At 44.1% G+C, this 21,544-nt stretch overlaps 1 protein-coding gene across 1 annotated transcript in view; it reads right to left on the bottom strand.

The window, feature by feature from the left end:
- The window catches only part of efna3b (ephrin-A3b), a 60,438-nt gene that overhangs the window by 11,649 nt on the left and 27,245 nt on the right, over window positions 1-21,544 (bottom strand). Inside the window, exon 3 of the mRNA XM_035164704.2 lies at window positions 882-1,174. Within this exon, the coding sequence (XP_035020595.1) occupies window positions 882-1,174 (293 nt within the window). The remainder of the gene's footprint in view (window positions 1-881; window positions 1,175-21,544) is intronic.

Raw genomic sequence — 21,544 nt, 5'->3', positions numbered from 1 at the left:
GCACCATGTTATCACAAGGACTCATGGAGGTATCAAGACTTTGAAAAGATTGTGCAAGAAACTGTGCCTGTTCTGAGGAAGGAAAAACACAGACTTGGGAGGAAATTGCCTCTTTAGCGGAGGAAGAAATGTTTTGTGGTTTGGTTCTCGGTCGACTGCGGTCGTTACATCTGCATGATATTCAAAGGGGTTTCGCAGTTTCTCAGGATTTGGGGTCCAGAAGGAGGAGAACTCAAGATGTCTTTGCTACTTAAAACGTTTTATACCACTTTATTCTCATACTGTTATGAAGTTATTTTTTTTAAGATTTATTTTCTTCAATGTGAAAGCCTGGCTTTGCAGTGAGCTCTCTGCTTCTCTCTGATTGTGGTGCTGCAGAACGACTGCTTGCTGGAGACAGTTCCCATCAAGTGATGTAGGTTAAATGAGTAGATCAGTCATTATACAGTAATTTAATGCAGGAGACATTTGTCTTTAGCATGAAAGGTTTGTTTTTAAGTTGCTTTATGAGAAGCTCAGAGTTAATTTTTTATGCGTGTCATACTGGCACATGGCGTAGTGATAATGGATGAGCCCGCCTGACTGCAGGGTGATATGATTAGACGTGAAGCAGCAATTTGTTATCCAGAAATTCCCTCACGACAAACTTTGGTTTATCTGGGTTAAACACATTTAACATTAAATACAATAAACTGTTTAACATACAGAAGATCACAGCTCTAGTCTCAATATCCTCCTTCAAGATCAAGAACATTGTATCGTTATTTTCAGGCAATATTGTATCGTTATTTTCCATTTATGTTCTGGGGACAGACATTACAATAGCACATAATATAAATATGTATTGACATGATATTAGCTCTTGGTTTGGTTCCACTCACAGATGTAATAGTACTCCTGTCCAACGTGGAACTCGTAGCCCAGCGAGAAGGCGCTGTAGCGCTGGAACTTCTCCGAAAACTTGATGGGGGCGTGGGGGGCGTGAGGCCGGTTACACTCCCACCTCTTGAAGCCCAGCTGGGGGTCGCAGTTCCTGTAGCCACGGTAACTGACCATGTAGAGGACGTACTGCTCTCCGGTGCCGACCATGCGCTGGCTGTCGTTATAATGAGGGCAGTAGATGTCCAGGTAGTCGTTGACGTTCACCTGCATTGTGTAGCCCTCCCTGCGCAAACTGAAAACACACAAGACAAGGCTGGAATTAATATAATTACACAGAAGAAGCAGATACTTAAGAAATTAAATAAAATACAATTAGTTTGCAACAGTTTCCTTTTCCTTATTAGAATGTAAAAGCAACATCATTACAAAATTCAGTAGGTTGATAGTACTTCACACACGTTTCCAGTTAATTTGTGGTGCTAATATTTTACACACACACACACACACACACACACACACACACACACACACACACACACACACACACACACACACACACACACACACACACACACACACACACACACACACACTACTCAACAATGTGTTTCAGATTCTTTCTGCTTGAATGTGCACCCAGGGTCAAACAGATATTTGTTTGAGTTTTATCAAGTTATTAATAAAACACAGCAGGTGAGTGTGTGTGTGTGTGTGTGTATTTGTGGCTGCAGGGCTGCTGCATGCAGAGAATGCGGAGCTGACTCTTCAGTATGGGCTCAAGGCCCCAGGGCCACAGCTCCTTCGCCTGGTATCAGTGTAGCATTGTCCCCTAACCCCCACGCTCGTACATCAACCTGAGTGCAACGTTGCGCTCACGTCAGCCGTCAACGTCCTGGCCACGTTTCTCCCTCCGCCAAAGCTCATATATCAGTGTCAGCCCTAAAAAAGACTCGTCCTGACAGGAAGATAAGGTCTGATTCTGTGTCTGCCAGTGCATGTGTGTGTGTGTTTGTATGTGTGTGTGTGTGTGTGTAGTTTGTGTGTGACAAAGTGAAATAGATGCTTTCCTGACATCCAAAAGCCCTCTTTCTCTCCCCATCACGGACACAGGCCCATATCTGTGTGACAGAGACAGGTTGCAGTTGTAAATCATACACACGTCGATGAGCACGTGCGCACACTCACACGCACACACACACTCAAATGTTCTAGCGGTGACACCATATCATCACAAGGGGGCAGCAGTGTGTCGCCCTCAGCCTGACGCTCCCCCTCTCCCTCTTTGCCAGTTCTAGGTCATGTCTCCAGGGAGATTATTATTCAATTATTAAATGAAGATCGAAACACTGTTCCCAATGTCTCCCTCTCTCCATCATTTCTCACCACTCTCTTCAAAACCTCTTTTTTTTTTCTCCCGGCTCTCCATTTCTCTGCTCACTTTATTTCAGAGCAACATGAACGCAAGATTAATTGTTCAACATCCTTTATTCTCTCTCTCCTCTCCTCCTCCTCTCTCCTCCTCTCTCCTCCACTCTCCTCCACTCTCCTCTCATTGCATCATTTACTCGCCTGCAGAGCAGATTTACTTCTCGCCGTCTTGGTGGTAGAAAAACAATTGTAAAAGGCTACGAAGAAACAATGTTTATAGTGAACGCAACAGAGATTGAGAGTGAAAGAAAACGAGGGATGAGTTCCACCAGGGAGTGGTGAATGCAAATAGAGTAGAGGAGCAGACAAGGAAAAGAAGGCGTTTGGAGTTTTACGCTACCTAAGAAAAGCACGTTCTCCAAGATGAAGGGATAATGGGGAAAAAGAAAGAGAGAAAAATGAAGGGGAGGGCAACTCTTGAGTAATCTGAAAGCAAATGACTTCTCAAAGATAAAAGCTGGCTCCAGGATTCCCACTGTGCATGTGTCTATTGTTTGTGTACGTGTGCACCTGCTTTGGTTTGTGTCTGCGAACAAGCATGTGTGTGTGTGTGTGACATCAAAGCCTGTCACTTTTTTTCCGTCAGGCTTTTATATCTGACAGCGTGACATATTGACGAGGTGTGTCTCTGATGGAGAAATCCAAACACAAAACACAACAAAAGAATGAGTATTCAAAAAATGGGAGTTAAACAGCAAATCCACTCTTGTGTAAAAGTGGAATCAGAATCCTTGACTGTTACGATAATCAATCAAAGCCAACAACATACTGAAGCTTCTGGGCTGTGGAGAATCAGAAAATCAGATGTGTGAGTTGAAGTATTGTTTTTAATCGCAGCTCTGCGGGCTCTTTCGTGACGATGACTTTGCACGTCCAGGAAGTTGCATCAAACCAAATGCTCCTTCATTGCACCTACAGCTTTGCATTAAACTCTGCACAGAGGTTTTTACAGGTAAACGGGGCAGAAACTAAAATAAATCTGTGTTTCAGACAGGCCGTCAAGTCCAACCCTCGGCTGGGCTGTTATTTTGGCCACAGCGCTGTCATGTGACGTCCCCTGGCCCACAAGAACATTTCGCAGGCCTTGTGCAAAAAGACAGGAGTGGCTACAAACTATGGCTCTGGGTATAAGGAAGGGTTTAAACTACAAGTCATGATTTTCATCTGTGTCTGTTGACCAAGTTGTGTTTTATATGCGTTACATTGTACTGAGAGAAGCCAGAAATAAAATAAACAGAACAGAAAAATGATGCAAATGGATTTATTCACTTTAAGTTAAGAATGAATGGATAGAGAAAAAAAAAACTTGGATCAGTTTGACCAAGTGAGATACACAGATTCAAACTGGTGCTTTGTATAATCCAGAGTGTATTTCTCAGTATCAGTGACAACACGGATGAGGAGATTTGAGACTGATCCCTATTTCTACTGTAAATTTAGAATGCATGTGTGAGAGTTGATTCTCATTTGCTGTAAGTCTGAGCTTGTTGTTTTTTAATTTGTTTTACTGGATTGCAAAATTTCTCCTACATATAATACGTTTAAAAAACATTATGCAGCTCAATTCAACACCACAGTCACAACATATTCCAGAAAACTCAACTAATGTGCTAGTCTCAACAAAAACTATTTTCTAATTAATTTAACTTAATTAATTGCACAGATTGCACTGGATTGCATTTCAAGGGAGGGGTGTGTTTTCAGCTCACATGCACGTTTGTATGAATATTACTTCCAACGGTTTTTATGCAAAATATATGAAATCATCTACTAAAAGGAAAAGTGTTTATGTTCATCATTTAAACTGCCTGTTGGGAATGTGAACTTCTCCTTCGTGGAAACTTGGGGTGACAGCTCCTCAAACCAGCTCGATCACAATATTCCTTCAGTGTGTTTCAAGACAAAAGAGGATGCACAACATTCTGTGATTCAAAAATGTATTTGCCAAAGAGAATTTTTCTTTTTTATTCCCCTTTATGATATCGGAGTTAATGCTGCCTGAAAATTCAATATAGAAAGCGGGTGGAGCAGCTTATGAGAAGTCACGGCGTGCTGCTGTCCTCTGCTCTCCTCCGACTCCTTCCTTCCCTATTCTGTGGAATTACCACTCATTTCCTCCTTCATAACTGATGCCTGCTTTAGTTGAAGCTGCTGGAAGCCGGAGCTGAGAGATGGAGCGGGACGTTTCATCAGCAACACAACTCCGAGCAGCCGAGCAGCAGCTGACCGAGGGCAAGCGAACGCCACGGATCCAGCAGCGGGATGTAGCGCTGGAGCGATGGGAGGAAAAACGATGGGAGGATTTATAGGATGAGATGAGGGGTAGTCAGGGTTAAAAGCTGCAGAGTCGGGCCACCAGGGAGTGGAGGGTGAAAGCGGGTGGGGGGGGGGGCTGGGGCAGCGAAGAAGAAGCAACAGCTAAGAGCAAGATCAAAGTGGGCAGGGATCAATGTCACTACTATAAAATCACATCAGAGAGGGCGAGGGAGGGAGAGAGAGCAAGAGACACAGGGAGAGAGTATGTAGCCTATATAAATCAGCTGTATGCAACATAATGCCACAGTTACCCCCCGCCTCACTATTATCTGGCTGGCCTGTCGGAGCGGCGTCTAAATAAAACACTTTGACAGTAACAGCAATCATTCCTTTAGTTCTCTGTTGGTGAGATGGTGGATTTTGTAAAAGGAGGAGCTGTGACCATGAGCTCAAAAGATTTCGGACGCAGAAGTTACAGAAGTTATAGTTGGTATTGATTTATTCATACTGAAACTACAAAGAGAGCACAATGGTCAACATGCTTACTTCAGCTGCTTTCAGATACATTTTCCTGAAATTATCCGTAAGGGCCCGTGTGTGACAACGCAAGCGTCCCAGTCAGCTGCTCTGGATATTTTCAGGAGCCGCCCCCCCAGGTAAAACATCCCAGTGAGACTATGTGAGAATAGAGCTGGAAAATTTGCGGAAAATTCACAGCGGGCGAGCGGTGGGTGTTGATGCTTCTAAACCTCAACGGACGTCAAACTAAAAAAAGGTGCCATACACGTGAGAAGCTGACAAAGATCTTGGAAGTACAACCAGATTCAAGAGCTTTTGATGATGTTGTGTTTATTTCTATGTCTAATCGCATAATTTTCGAGTTCAATATTCTTATGTGCAAGAACAAATCGGTAACCATATGCTTGTCTCAAAGATTAAGCCATGCAAGTCTAAGTACACACGGCCGGTACAGTGAAACTGCGAATGGCTCATTAAATCTTGTTTCTTTTGTTCGGAATTTCAACTTTAAACTTAATTTTTTCTTAATTTTCACGGTATTTCAGAAGTAGCACCTGTAAATGTCTGTGCTGCTCCCTCTTGTACACTGACAATAGAGGCTTTCTATTCTTTATCTATTTCTAAAGGCCTTTGTTGGTGTCCAAGTGCTGTAAACAAAAACATGGGATTTCAGAAGAGGAAGTTACACGTCACGTTCTGCCTCCCACATCTCCCTCGCCTGAACGATCCAGATCTTTTTCTCTTGTGGTGAAAGCGTCTGACCTCGACGATCCCCTGCTCCGCTCTTTATTCGTGAAAAACACTCATGTCTGAAAGTGGTTTCAGTCTAACGTGTGCAGACCTTTCTCCACATTGTGTCATGCCATCATCTGTGATAAATATGTACAAGACGCCCTGAAAAAAGGAGGTCGCACTTTCTCCGGGAGAATCTTCTGTATCAGAACTGTAGAGGGCGGCTGGTGTGAAAGCTCGCAAGATATTCTCAGGTGCTTCTGTTACCTATTAAGGCCATTTTTGCACGTAGCATTATTAAACCCTTTCCCCATTACAGGTCAGCAAATACAGAGGAGCGTCCCTTTTACAGCAGAATTATTAAATCATCTCATTAGTGACCTTGCACATTGCCATGGAAACCAGAAAGAAAGGTTTAAGGAAGCACACTAAGAGTCGAGGAGGGAGACTCGACGAGGCTCAATGTCTTAATACCATGATTGAACTTGTTCTTATTAAAAACTATTTATTTTTTGATGCATAAACTGAGGTCACACAGGTTATTGATTTATTAATGAGCCTCTTTTAACACTGGATTAGAATGAAGCAGTAGGTGATGTTACTACAACTTCTCCTGACAACAGACATTTTGAATTGTCAAGGTCTGCTGCTGGATTTGTTTGATCTTTGGGAAGTTTACAGCTATTTCTGATGTTCATCACCTTCATCCCACAAGGGAGCCAATGTCAATGTGGAGGGTCGTCCACTAACCAGAAAGTCACTGGTTACTTTTACTGTAAAGAACTTTGAGTGTTTGATAAGACTGGAAAAATGCTATATAAATAGTCTATTATTAGTACATTTACCATATACCATATATTGTACATGCTATTTTTAGCTTTTGCAATCTGTTGCCTCAAAAAAACAATAAATTAATGTAGCTACTCCTTTAAAACAATATTCAAATATCACATTTTTGTCAAATAACACCACCTTAACACTCGCAGGTGCCTCAGCAACAGAGTTTGAATAAAAGTAGAAAATACCCACACGCTGTCAAACTTGATTTGTGTTTGATATGACGTTTCAGTGTAAACAACCTTTTTATATGTGAACGAGCGTCAAAGCGATTCCATATATATGTCTACTATAAATGTTGAAGTCTTGTTTATTTTATGGATAAATTCTGATATATGTTGAATATGTTGATGATATATTGAATATTGGCATTTTTGCCCCTTTTGTGTCTACTTACGATTCATGAAACATTTTTTTGGACTCTCACAGAGCTTTGTAAGATTAAAAAGCCTTAAGACTTGAAAACAGACCATTAAAAGACAAATTGATAATTTGGGGGTCCAGGTTTGTCGTTCTTTCTAACTCTAGCTCCTTAGTGATGATAAGAACCTGCCGAGGTGAACGCGTGTGTCACCGTGAGCATCAGCAGACTGCGAAAGACACACGTGCAGATAAATCAAGGTTAAAGAAATCAAAGGAGGCACTTCTGAAGGTTACGAGGTTGTGTTGGATTAATACCTGTCCAGCAGGGTTACAAATGAAAACAGGGGTGTTACAAGTGATTGCCAATCAGGACTTAAAACGCCACGCTGCCTCCTGAGGCCGGAATTCTTAATCCCATCTTGGCTCGAGACAGAGATGCTAACATTGTTGCGGGAGGACTCCTATCAGCCGGCGGAGCGCAGGTTATAATTGAATGGCTCCCCCACTGAATGGAGACTCCCATAGACCTGTAGCATGACTGAGGTCCTCGTCTCTCACACACACACACACACACACACACACACACACACACACACACACACACACACACACACACACACACACACACACACACACACACACACACACACACACACACACACACACACACACACACACACACACACACACACACGTCTTTCCTACTGAATCCTCTCCTTTGTAAATCCTCTGCTCTGACTTTCTCTGTTTTATCTCCACTACCTGCATCTTTTCCCTTGTACGCTGTTTCTAAGTTTGCGAAAAGATAAATCATGCAGACAAGAGATTAAAAGAGCATGTGTATGTGCCCCTTTGTGATGCAATCTAATTCCATATTGGATGAAATTGAAGCGTTTGATAGGCGTGACCAGCGAGTACCACCTTTCTCCGTTCACAGCTCGTCTCTTTGTTCTCTACCTCTGTCTGTCCCTCCATCACGTCCCTCTGGACTTCAGCAGGAACATGCATGTGTCTGCAGGTGAGTGTATTTGTGTGTGTGGGAGGGGTGTTTAGTGGTCGAGTAGGTTCTAAATTCTCCCCATTGAAATCAATACCTGTCTAGAGTGTGTCCAACAGACTGGAATATGCTGCCTTCTCTCAAGGCCGCCACACACACGCACACGCAAATGCACACACACACTGCCCTGCCTGCGAAGTGATGCCTCATCATTGGTAATTGATCAAAGTTTTACAGCGTACAGGCCTCACTCTCACTCACACACACACACACACACACACACACACACACACACACAATCAGCATTCTCCAAATCTGTCTTTCTGCATCTCCCCTCTTTTCTTCCCTCTTCCCCCTTGTTTGCCTCATTTCTCTGCTCCTCTCACTTCTCTATCATGCTCTTAAACACTCTATTTCCCCTCCTCTGCTCCTTCCTCCTTCCTCCATCCATCATCCTCTCCCTTTCTCTCTGCCCGTGGATATTGGCCATGTAGTGTGTGAGAGAGAGTGTTCGAGCAGCACCAAACCTAATGGCAGGCGTTATTAGCCCTTTGAACCGAGCTGTCTTGCTTTCACAAAGAGCAGCGTTCAACAGACACGCTCCCGTGCCATTATGCACGGATACAACGAGCGTGTTCTCCTGCACATGTGTGTTTTTGCGATCAATCACGCGTGCTATCTTTTGTGGGTTTGAAAGAGATGGCTGGACGCGAAGAGAAGAAAATGAACAACTGCGAGAAACGGCAGATGTCGAAAGCCGAGGCCGGAACATGTGCAGAGGAAGCAGACGGAGAAAAAAAAAAAAGGAGGCAGTGGAGATCAGAGATGTGGGCAGATGAAAGAATGAACGACGAGAACAGGAAGGAGGAGAGACACAACACTTCGATTAAGAAAAATGTTGTTTAAGCTGTGAACGAGTCCACCACTTGCAGTCTTTACCTTAATTTACGTGTCTATTGATTTTGTCTTCAACTCTAATTTATCGTCAGCAGCATCCCACCCACATGGCCTATTTTCTGCCCCAAGGAGTTTGTCCACTTCTTCTATTCCTCACACGCCCAAGCGTCATTCACCACTTTTCTGCCAAAACCAACCAATCGCTCCTCCTTGTTCCATCACTCTGCTCCCATCACTCCAGCCAGGGCCGCTCGCTCTATCCCTCCGTTCCCTCGCATCTCCCTCTGTCTCTGTGCCCAAAGCCCTTACACGAGCAACACTGATCCCATCAGACACTGGGCCAGCGGAGGCAAGATGGAGAAGAGAAAGCGAGTGTATGTTCCCTAAGCTCTCCCATGATTGATAGTGATCCTGTCTGATGGCTGTGTATAGACTCAGCACTCAGCGAGACATTACCCTCTGACCCAGCTATTGATTCTTGTATTCGCTGCCCCAAACACACAACACTGGCCCTGACCCTGCCTGTGTGACAACCACAGAGAATAACGCATGCACACACACACACACACACACACACACACACACACACACACACACACACACACACACACACACACACACACACACACACACACACACACACACACACACACACACACACACAGTCCTGCTGATTGATAGTTTGGCGGCGTCCAGTGAAACCTGATCAATCTGCTGCATAACAATGATTTCTCCCTGCCTTCCTCAGCCCACTTCCTGGCCCGGGTCACATGGCACCCTCGTCCCGCTGACTGATGTGTTTGGGTCAGGGTCTGGAGGCTTGGGTATCAGGGCTGCGGGGACAAAGGGCTCCGTGCGCTCGTATAAACTGTTCTCGGAGCGAACAACAACATTACTCAGATCTCTGAGGTCCGGGCAAAGAAACGCTGCTCGCCAGGCAGAGGGACGATGCAGAATGAGAAGTGGCGCCATCCATCACGCCGACCTGGGTTAGATAGTATTTGCAAATGATTCTTTATCTGCATGTGCTCGTTTTAACCTACTTGAACTGCGAGGTGGGTGGGGTCTGCCATATAAAAGATATTCGCCGCTAAAGGAAACTATTGAAACTTCACTTTGCTTCTCTTCAGTGCTGCAGCCAACAGTGCGTGTGTATTTTGGGTGTGCGCGCGTGTGTGTGTGTGGCCGACTTCGCTAATGTAAGGAAAATGATCCCCTAAGAAGAACTCGAAAGAGTAAAACAAAGGCTCAGGATGATTTGCAACCATTATTTGACCCATGTCCAATATCAGTGACAAGTTAAACACGGATAGGAAATTCTTCGCCATTGAAAGTCCAGGGAGGCAAAGCCAGAAAGAAAAGCGAGACGGCGAGCAGAGCCAACTGAGCTGCGGCCTAATGGGCTCCCAAAACAAAACCACAGCTGGCTTTCAACATTAGTCTCCATGGCGACAGAAGAAGCTTTAGCTGCGCAGCTATTGTAACAAAAAAAAAAGGGGGGGGGGGGCTACAGGGGTTCATTGCTTTGTGCGAAAACCCATCTATTCCCCCTTTTATCCACCATCTCTCCCCTGTCTCACTAATGGCTAATTAAGTACCACTTATTACGATTCCACATTATAACTAATCATCGGCTATTACTGTGGCTAACTCTGCTTTGCAGCATTTTCAGGATCATTTTTTCTTTGTTTTGTTACAGCCCAGTGTGGCTGCACAGAGAATAAAAGGCTAGGAACAGAACGGGGAGAGTGGGGGTGCGTTACTAAGGGCGACAGGCACAATTTAAATAGGTGGTGTACTGTACGAGAAGCCGGATCAGGAGGACTGTGACTAGAGTGGACATTCAAAGGTGAAGGACTTGAACATTTTATTAAAGTTTAGACACTGTTACCTCCGTTAGTTTGCTTTATATTGTTAAATAAAGTTGATATCAACTGACCAGGAGACAAGAGAGAAGTTGTAGCTGCCTTGAATGGATCTCTCCAACCTGCTGCTTTCTGACGTAATGCACTGAAGTCTGGATATTTTTCAGAAATTTCCCAGAGGACGCAAACAGTATAAATAAGTCAATTGCTCCGAAACTTTTCCTGCCCGCCTCCAAGTAGAATTTCTGGAAAATGCCAAAATACAGCAGGAAAATTTTGGGAAAAAAAAAAATCACAGCAAGTAGGTGACATGACATTTCTAACCGATGACCGATGCAAAACAAATAGCTCAGGACGAATAAGTGGAGTCACACATTCATACGTAAAAGATGCAGGCGAAGACGTCAATTTGGAATGACAACGAGATTTGAGAGCTTTTTTACGATGGGGGCCAATGCCTGTGTCGATGGGCTGTAAACACAAACACTGTAAACATCATGTCCCCGCCTCCTGCATGCTCCAGCCATCCTCGCCTGAATGTTCTGGACATTTCCCTGTTGTTGACAAGGTGCCTGACCCGGAGAATCCCATGCTGCGTTCTTCATATGTGAGAGGCAAACTCCAGAAAATATTTGGACCCAATTTTCCTGCTTTCATATCTGAAAACGGCTACAGAGACAAAACACACCGTGCAACAAGGCCAAGAACAGAGCAAGCACAAGTTCTGTTTATCTCAGGCAAAGACCGATGGGGACACACACAGAGAGAGAGAGAGAGAGAGAGAGAGAGAGAGAGAGAGAGAGAGAGAGAGAGAGAGAGAGAGAGAGAGAGAGAGAAACTGTACACTTGCTGAGACAAGCAGGCTCCAGCCTTAAGTCTTTGAGTGTTTAATCTAAGTATTCTTGTCAGATAGAAGATGACATTGAGCTCTAACATTTCAAGCATTATGGATTTTCTGTTAATGCACTGTGACGAGGGGAATTAATTAAATGTATTCACATACACTGGGTCACAAAGGCCTGAAATTAAAGCAGGCAGATTGAGACACATGCTCAATTACCCATTTAGGGAAATAATTTTGCTGTATAAAATCACTGGAGTGAAACAATGAAAGAAGAAAACCCTGTGCATTCAAAAAGAAAAAAACAATATTCAGACTCACTTCAATTCAACCGTTTTCTATTTTTACTCTTAATCAAAGCGGGACACAAAAGACGAGCGGAGCGCGGATGTTTCAGCGCTGAGACCTTCCTCGGTGGCAGGAGGTTGTGCTGGGTGATGAATGAGCCAAAACTTTATCGATGCCAGATTTGAACTCATAAAATCCAAAACACAGGCTCAGAAGTGGTGATCCACTCAGAATGGAAACTTTGACTCTGTGCAGTATTTTCTCAATAGCCGAGTGCGCGGTGGGGCTGCTGCTGCACATCCAACTGTAAACTCTGCTTCACTATATTCAATCCGTCTTTCCTCCGACATAAGCAGGCCTGAAAATATCACCAGTCAACCCTGGGCTCTGCTGCAGGATGTCCCCCCTCACACTCACTAAATTACCTGTCAGACTCCTACAACCCTGCAAAGCTCGATACAAACGATAGTAACAAGAAAATAGAGCCGAACACTGATGACATTGGCAAAGACACATGTTTAGCTTGTGGACAGACGACAACAGGACACATGTTGCTTCGTGGCAGAGGCAGCTAAAAAGTAGATGAACTGATGTGTAGCTGAGGAAAATGTGATTCCCCACATTAAGATCAGAATCCAGCTGATTTCACAAGCCTCAGTATCTGTTTGTTTGTGAGTGTCGGTGTCAGTGCTCTATGATGTGGCCGACTCTCTCCACTGAACATGAGCCGACTCTGTCAGACTTGACAGTCTATCAGTGCAACATCCCTCTCCTGTTTCCCTCTCTCTCTCTCTCTCTCTCCCCTCAGTATCAGCTTGCTCTGCCGTCCTCTCCTCCTCTGTCTCTCCATTCTTATCAGTGTCCTTCCATCTGTCTCTTGTTCAATTTTTCATTTCAGGTTCAATCTTTTTGACGTCCTCGCACTCCTCCTCCTCCGACGGCACCTCTCCCTCCCTTTCAGTCCTCCTCTGCTGGCTTGTCAATCTGTTTGTTCCTGCCCTCCCTCTCTCTTTCCCTCTCACTTTCTCTCCCTTTCTCACTCAAAGTCAATATGCTTCTCTGTGTGGTGGCAACCTGTCCATCATCATATGACAGTCAGTAAAATGTGCATTCATGTGGACCTTGAGAGTGTGTGTGTGTGTGTGGCGCATGTAGTAAATAAAAATATCAGGAATAACATCTTCCTGCTCATCCAGATGTCCAGATATGAAGTTACAGATCTTCCTTTGTTTGCAAGCTGCACAAAAGACGATCACAAACACGTCAACATGTGTCCACGTCCTACGCAAATTTGTGAATAGATGAAATGACAAGTGACTTCTAACAGACAATATCACAGACTTGAAAAAGTAATTTCACCAAAGCTGATAAATGATTTTTTTCTGGTCTGTGTTGGTGTGTGGGCGAACTACACGTGTCTCTACACACGCTGCAGCTTTGCTGTGACTTACTGCTTTAATTACCTCCACCAAGGAGGTTGTGTTTTCACCACTGTCCCTTTGTGTATTTGTTTTTTTTGTCGGCAGGATAACACACAAATACTCAACGGATTGACACAAAACTCGATGGAAGGATGGGACATGAGCCAAGAAAACCCCCCAGCTCAGATTCCTTAATTTCCCAGGGAATTATTCATGGAACTTGATGAAAATCCGGCATATAAAAGGGGACTGATATAAGTGTGTGCGCAATTTGGTGTGAATCCAAATAAAAATCTGGATCTCGCGGATAAAAATGTGTTTTGTCCAAATGGTTGGACAAAACACATACGGTAACAAATAGGGCTACAAACCTGTAACTACCACCCGTGTGTAGCTGCGATAATGTGGATTTAGTGAGGAGTCAGCAGTTTACATGTATCTCTAATAGTTTGAGAACTATGTCCATATACGAACATGACGGATGTGAATTTAAGGAGACTGTTGGGCCTTGGTGGAGCTATGAGCTCTACTGAGTGCCATTCTAGTTTAAGAGGTAAGTGGTACACATCGACCTCCATTATTTTTTATTATGTTGGCTACATCTTCCACACTAACCGATCAGTGCTTCCTGTTGTTTCCCCCTGCAGGTTCCGTAGGTCTCGCTCTTCTTATTCTTCTTCTATTAATTTAACCATTGAGATCTCATCTTTTACTCCAAAAAGCAACCTGTGCTGCTGCCGGAAGCATAGAAGGACATCGGGTTCTGTGGGCGATTCTCCAAAAAGAACAGGATATTAAAAAACGAATGGCTTGAATTCGCTATTCTTTTCTATAAATGGGAATGAAAAGTAAGGAAGTTTGCCTGTATTCATATGGATCCACCACAGCTTATTACTTCCACTGAGCACCGTCCTTTGAGTGACATGCAGACATGAAGCAGTGACAACTGCAGTGAATCATACGGTGGGCGGCCACGAGGGTCCATTAAAGATTTGATAGTCTATGGCTGACATTAAGCTTTATGGATATGTAGGTGTGTTTCTGAAGTATTATAAGAGTTATTGTATTTATTCGTACTTGGGTATTTATTCAAACGGGACAAAACAGTGGGATGTGAATATGAGCTCTCATAAAGTCAGCCCACGTCCCAGTGCAACATCCTGGCCGTATAAGCAATGCCTGCTCTGCTCTGGTTTGCTGCTGGAATATGAAATATGCATGGGCCATAAAGAGCATATGGACCATCCATCTCAATATCCGCTACACAGGGCCATCAAAAAAGATCATTAAACGCAACACACACACAGGCTCACACGCACACCCATGTACACACAAAATGGCACATAAACATGCACTCCCACGTCGTGCATAATGCTTTATCAGTTTCAGAGCCAACTTTCTGCTGACGGTGCAATAACAGGGAAAGGCGTGTGCTTCTACGCAGACACACGTACGAAAGCACAATTAGGAAAAAGAAGGGATTTGATATTTATGTGCATTTGCTCACTTCACATTTTCTAGTCTTAATCTGAATATATTATTAACAGATGTCACATGATAACGCAGGGATGGGGTTCTCACATAGAGAAACATGAACACTTGTCACACACACACACACCTCAAAGCTCTGTCACTCCATCTGTATTTTCTTTACTACACCTCTGTCACTATCAGGCTCCCAGGGAATTAAAGTTTAATATGAAGAGAGAGAGACAGAGAGAGAGAGAGAGAGAGAGAGAGAGAGAGAGAGAGAGAGAGAGAGAGAGAGAGAAAAGACAAACAATAAACATAACAAATAATATATTATATTATATAAACATAATAAATGGATAGGGATAGACGGATAGAGATAACAGACACAGATAAACACCATGTGAAACTGTTAATGGTGCAGAAGAACAGAGGAAGGAGGGATGAAGGGACAAGAAAGTGAAGAGAGATGAAGAAGAGGGAGGAGATGAGGAAGAAAAACAGTCACAGGAAGAGGGTAAACTCTCATTCACTCAGAAGTGAAAACTTAAAACAGATTACTATTGGGTGCACACCACTGTATCCAAATATCCATCTGTCCTCTTTTATCTCTTCTTCTTCTCTCTCTCCCTCCCTGGGCTCCCTCTCTTCTTCCTTCCACATCCCTCTAATCTCCCCCAGTATGTGTCAGCGAGGAGTCTGACACTAAGTCAGCGTCACATTCTATCATCCATGCAGACAGAGACAGGAGCACATGCAAACAGGACAGCTACGAGACGGGCTTCAGCTTTATCTCATCTCTCTTCTACTTCACTCCTTCCTTCCGTCTTTCTTTCATCCCCCCCATCCCCCCTCCCCTAAAAACCTGTCCGCGAAGGTGCAGCCATCATCAATCTGCTGGTGGCTACTGCTGTCTTGTTACTTCAAACTGCGGCCTAAACATTCCTGTCAGTGAAACGCTCATTTTATTTTTAAAAATGAGGTAAAAAACAAAAGTTGGACAAAATGTTTTCACCTTCAGTGTCGATGGTAAAAAAGTTGAGGAAATTCAGTCTTTGTTTCCCAGTTCTTCCTGCAGGTATAATAATTCACTACTTTTTGCGGAGAGGTGCAAAGTCGGAGAAATGGCTAATTGTGTATTTCTCTCCAGTCAGTTCCTATATTTCCTCAGCACAGAAAGAAAATACTGTCAAAGATAATCGAGAGATGATGTTGATTTATGTTGCTACGGCCAAGTGTTACAAATGAGTCAAGTTCAGTTCTGAGAAAGCCATCAGTTTGATTTGGCAAGAGGCTCAAAATACTACAGTGCAGTATACAGACGGAAAAATAAGCCAAGGTGTCAAGTTGTTGCAAAATTGATAGGTAAGAATTGAAAAGTAAAGTGCTGAATTTAACTTTTAACGGAAAGAAAAGAACATTTCCATCCCACCCGTCATTTGTGTTTATGCGACGACTGCACCGTTTGTGTTTAAATACCAACTGTATAATTGTCTTTCTCAGAATCTGCAGCTGATCACGTCTTTACATGAACTTTGTTTGTAATCGTTCCACCTCTAAAATCACATTCGGTCTTCATTCCTCATTTACTGTCACACTAGTAAAGTTCCTCTCACTTTTAACAACTTGCAGAGTAAAACGTTAAGCTCCATGACAGGAGAGTGGAAGTTTTAATTTACTTCTCTCCTGCAGTTATAAGTTCCCTAACTTTTGCACTGATGATTCCACCTCATCCAAACCATGAGTGCTGTAACTTCTTGTCACATGACCTGACATGGCCTATGCAAGAACTGAACAGGATTTAGATCAAGAACCATGGATGCCAAAGCTCACCACACTTCTAGATAGATCTGACACCAGGATCCGAAATGCCTCAGATACTGCCAGGTCGGGCATCGGCGAGTACGGGAATCTACAAACCGATCACGTCTTAAAGTCTATTAGTCTCACCAAGATAAAACTGCAAGTTTCTTTTCCAGAAATCACCTCTTCTTTGCTACTCCAACACAGCACTCACACTGTACTGCCACAAACAAGTACTGTTTTTAGAGCAATTTAGAAATATTTCATGCTGGAAAGTCCCACAAGTAAAAAAGCGATATCTACCATATGCAGGACTTTGGTTTGGTTACAATGATAACAAGTATCACTTCCATACAGGATTATTAGCATACGGCTGTTAAAATATGTTATATGACTTCTTGTTTTTGTTAAACACACTGGCATCGGATCAGTGCGGTCTTATCATCAGAACCAATATTGGGAAGGGAAAATTGTAAGGGTACATTTCTACTTCTAGGGATATAAATCTCCAGTTTGCTATAATAAACCTCCAGAGTACTGGATGCTGCAAGAACAGATAGGAATAAACCTACAGTGTACTTGGACTGTCACCGTTATTGTGCTGGTGTGAGGTTTAAAAATACCTAGTTTGAAACCAGATGTGCCACCTGCTCACCTCGGCTGCCGTGGGACTCCTTTGACAGACTGACTCCCTGCCTCGTTAACGGCACTTTGATTCAGCCAATCTCAGAAATAAGAAAAGATGCTGTTGCGTCTTGGGAGGCCGTCGCCGTGCCTTTTTTTGCAGATGGGGGTGTGCATGTGTGCAGCTGGCTAAGGATTAATGCTGTAGGAGCTGGGACGTGCACGCGTGGACACAAACTGGCACAGCTGACATCACACAGAACATGGGAGAAATGAATCGAGTGTTGGCCATTTGACGTTTTCGTCCCCTCTGGCAAGGACTCTCTCCCTCGCTCGCTCGCTCTCTGTCCTCACTCGCCTTCAAACACACTTTGTTTCTCTCTCTCTCTCTCTGTGTTTGACATCACCTGTTCCTCCGTCTCCTGCACCTCTCCGTCCTCCCTCCCTCTCTATCTCTGTCTGCCACTGCCAATCTATCCACCCTGGTGTAAAGTTGTAATCCTTTCCCCTCTTTCTCTCCTGTCGTTTACTTCCCTCTCTATCTTGGTAATTATCTCTCTGCCCTGTCCCCTCGTTTCACCCCCTGTCATCCATCTATCTGCCTCTATGTTAAATATCTCATCTGCGTTCACTTTCATACTTCATTTTTCATTCCGTGCCCTCCCTTATCTCGCTGGGCTGACCCCTTCATCTCTCCCCTGCCTCCCTCCATCTTTCCATCTCTCTCTCTGTCTCATCAGCGCTCCCTTTCTGCCTCGCCTGCCTGCCTCCATCTTTCCATCCGTCCTCCTGCGTCAGAGGCAGATTGAAATTCAAACCTGAGCTTTATTGTCAGCCCATGCGGTCGGTGATTTGCTTAGCGCACATTCCCGTCCGAGGCCGTGGAGGTTGTAGGCAGTCTGGCGTGGGGAGTTAAGAGTGAAGATAAAACTTCAGAGGTCTACTCATCTATCCATTAGTTTGCAGTAATGCTTATGATTACCGCTGACCTCTCGGTGGCAGCAGGCAGCTCTCGCTCCTCTGTCTGAACTCTGAACTTCTCACAGAGGCCGAGTTGCCCTGAATCGTTTGTCTCATGTGCATTAAACTCTCTGTCACTGCCACCTCTATCTACCCTCCTCTATTTCCACCTGTCGACTCACCTTTCCTGCGCTGATGGGCTCAGTCCGTTGTTTACCTTCATTTTGTCAGAAAGAGGAACAACAAAGTGGAGGAGAAACAGCGAGAGCAGGGGAGGAAATGGTGCTGGTTGGCTGATTGGTGTCAGTTAGGAGAGTGTATGGTTAAAACTGAGCAACAAATTAAATATAAATATGTTGACATCAGAAGCTTCCAGGTCAATCAAAGTATTTATTCTGAAAATTGCAATATCTTTATTCCCATCCCTTCATTTCTAATCAATAATGACTCTCAGTGGAGTCCCTGTGGAGTCTTCACCCCGGCCTGAACAAATCACGATTTTTGGGTCCAATAGGTTCATAAATAATATAAGAAAAATTCGTGAGGGTTAAGTTTCAAGAAAATCTATTTTATCACGACATGTTTAACTACATTACATCAAGAGATTAATAGTGAATCATTCAGTGTCATAGTCAAGCAGCAACGATTTAGATTTTTGTCTGATCACCTCAAGTCATTTTTCAAACAATTAATGGTCTTTTTTAAAAGTACACTTAATATTTCTGTGTTTTCTTTTTACTCTTGACAATAAACCAAGACACTTGAAGTCCCCTGGGGCCCGTTTTGAAGACATCTTTCTCTTGATCAATTGTGCTAAGCAACAAAATTGATCGAGAAAGTAATTTGCATTTTAATTAGTAATAAAAATAATGTGTAGTTTAAGAACTAATTTATCTATATCACCACCCCCATGTTTACATATTTGAGAAGATTAAAGCGAGAGGTTGCTACAATGAGCGCCTTCTAAAGCTTTAGTACCAACATCACCTGTTAACAAAGAGATGGTGTGCAGATGTTTGTGTGTGTGTGTTGTAAGAGAAAGTAATGTTTGGGTGTTAACGTGTGTCGTGACCAGTAAACATGTTACACATACATTTGCAGGTATCACAGCTGCTCCTGCTGGCAAACACGTCCTCATATATGTATGCCTACTGTGTGTGTGTGTGTGTGTGTGTGTGTGTGAGAGAGAGAGACCACATGGAAGCGTCTGGCCTGTGTGTGTGTGTGTTTCCTGCGAGACTGTCATCATGCACAGGACAGCTGCTTCAAAGATGGCAGCATGAGCTTTTATTCTGTCTCCTCAATCAAAGTGCTCCCCTGCAGCTCGGCTTGCCAGACAAAACCAAAGTCAGCCAACGCCGGGCTGCGAGCTCGGCTCAACCGGGCCGAGAGACAAACAGAGGGGGCGAGAAAAGAAAGAGAGAGACAGGAAGAGAGAGAGAGAGACCTGCGGGTGAGAGGCCACAAGGTCTGTTTCTGTCTCTGGTGCAATGAGATGAAACCAGCAGGCAGCCAATCAGACACGGCGATGAGCCAACCAGGGAATAACCTGCAGGTCAGGTAACACACGGACACACACACACACACACACACACACACACTACCACTCGCATGTGCTTGTTTGGATCCCACCATTGTTATCTGAGCTCTGAGCTGAACGTTCCTTGATATCAAGTGTTGCATGTAGAAGGTAATTGGATTGGTTGTAATTGGCTGTGGTCGGCTGGTTTGAATAGCAAATGCTGGCTTTGCATAAACACACAAATTAAATCCTTGTTGATATCATGTGTCTAGGTGCAGATGCGCCGCTGCTGCTGTTAGAACCGTTAGTATGACGACTGCAAAAAAACAGACCCTGGGCTAGTTTACTGCATGTTGCATGGAGAGCGAGAGCGAGAGAGAGAGAGAGAGAGAGAGAGAGATACTGGTGATGAAACTGTGAAAAAGAAAGGATGGGGGAGAGATGTGTGAAACAAAAGAGTGAGAGTGGTCAGAGAGATGGAGGGAGAGAGAAAGAGAGGGAGAGAAAGAGGCCAGAGAGGTCAGGAAGAAAATGAAGGGGAGGGTGATGTTTCCTGTGGCATAAACCTTCAAGCTTGGCTAATGTTGTGTGTGTCTGTGTGCATGTGTGTGTGTGACCCTTTGTCTGAGGCAATGCACCATTACAATGAGTCATGCGAGCTGTAACAAGGAACAGATTGCTGTTCATTTATAAGTACCAGGTGTGTGTGTGTGTGTGTGTGTGTGTGTGTGTCCGTGCACTATGACACCCTGGTGACTGAGAGGTCCTCTACAAGCCAGTGGAGACACGTGCCCCGTGCGCACGCACACGCACACACACACACACACAGCACTGGTGTGTTATTATGAAAGAGTAAATGAGAAAGAAACTTCAGAGGTGTAAGAAACACACAAACACTGTGGACCTCCCACTGAGTTTGAATGTGCAGCGTCAGCCTTCATGCCTCTGCCTCCCCTTTATTATCCCCTTGTCTCCCTTCTCTCTCATTCTCAACTTGTTTACTTTCCTCTCCACTTATTCACTACCTCCCTTGCTCCCCTCGTCCTCCCCCACTCGCTTCCTCTCTGTGCAGCCGTTATGGCATCATGTCTCTCCAGTGCTACTTGCGCCTATATGAAGCCATTTGTACATCGCTCTGCTCCCCTTGCCGTGCCTGGTAAAGGGCTAAACGCACCATTTAACAGTGACATGATGACGTTACGATGTGTTGTGTTGAAGTGCAACCAGTGAGAACACACAATCCTATCTTTACATAACCACTGTGCAACGAGCACAGTGGGACAAGCCAGAGAGACAGCAAAACATTAGGGAATGTGTGTTTTTGGCCTTTATATACACCGTGTGTGTGTGTGTGTGTGTGTGTGTGTCAGAGGTCAGATTGATGGGGATAGGTTTCATGGAAACACTGAAGGAATGGAGGGAGGGAGACAGGCAGTCTGGATAGCGAGAGGAGACGGAGGAAGAAGAGGCTTGGTTCTTCATCTCCAAAATCTTACAAGAGCCTCTGTTTTCAAGCACATTTGAACTGGTTCTCGGGGGGTGAGGCTTTTTTTTTTTTTTTAAAGGGAGCCTGCAGAGAGGATGCACAACTCCTTAAAATTCCTCTCCCTGGAACGGCTGACGTATACAAAGACACTTGACGTGCCACTTAAGAAATAAGTGTTACACAGGCTCATCTGTCCTGATCACCTCAAATCTCATTCTTCTTTTGTAAGTGGACAGAACTAGTGAACAAGGAGAGGATGCAAGTGAAAAACGTGAGGAGGCACGATCTGGGAAAATAAAAAACAAGCTGACAGTTTGGTTTAATGACGCAAAGGTGAATAAACAGTGAGAGAG

This window comes from Hippoglossus stenolepis, chromosome 8 (assembly GCF_022539355.2).
Source record: "Hippoglossus stenolepis isolate QCI-W04-F060 chromosome 8, HSTE1.2, whole genome shotgun sequence".
Lineage (NCBI taxonomy): Eukaryota > Metazoa > Chordata > Actinopteri > Pleuronectiformes > Pleuronectidae > Hippoglossus > Hippoglossus stenolepis.
The sequence above is the reverse complement of the archived record's forward strand: the minus strand, read 5'-3'. Positions and strand labels throughout refer to the sequence as shown.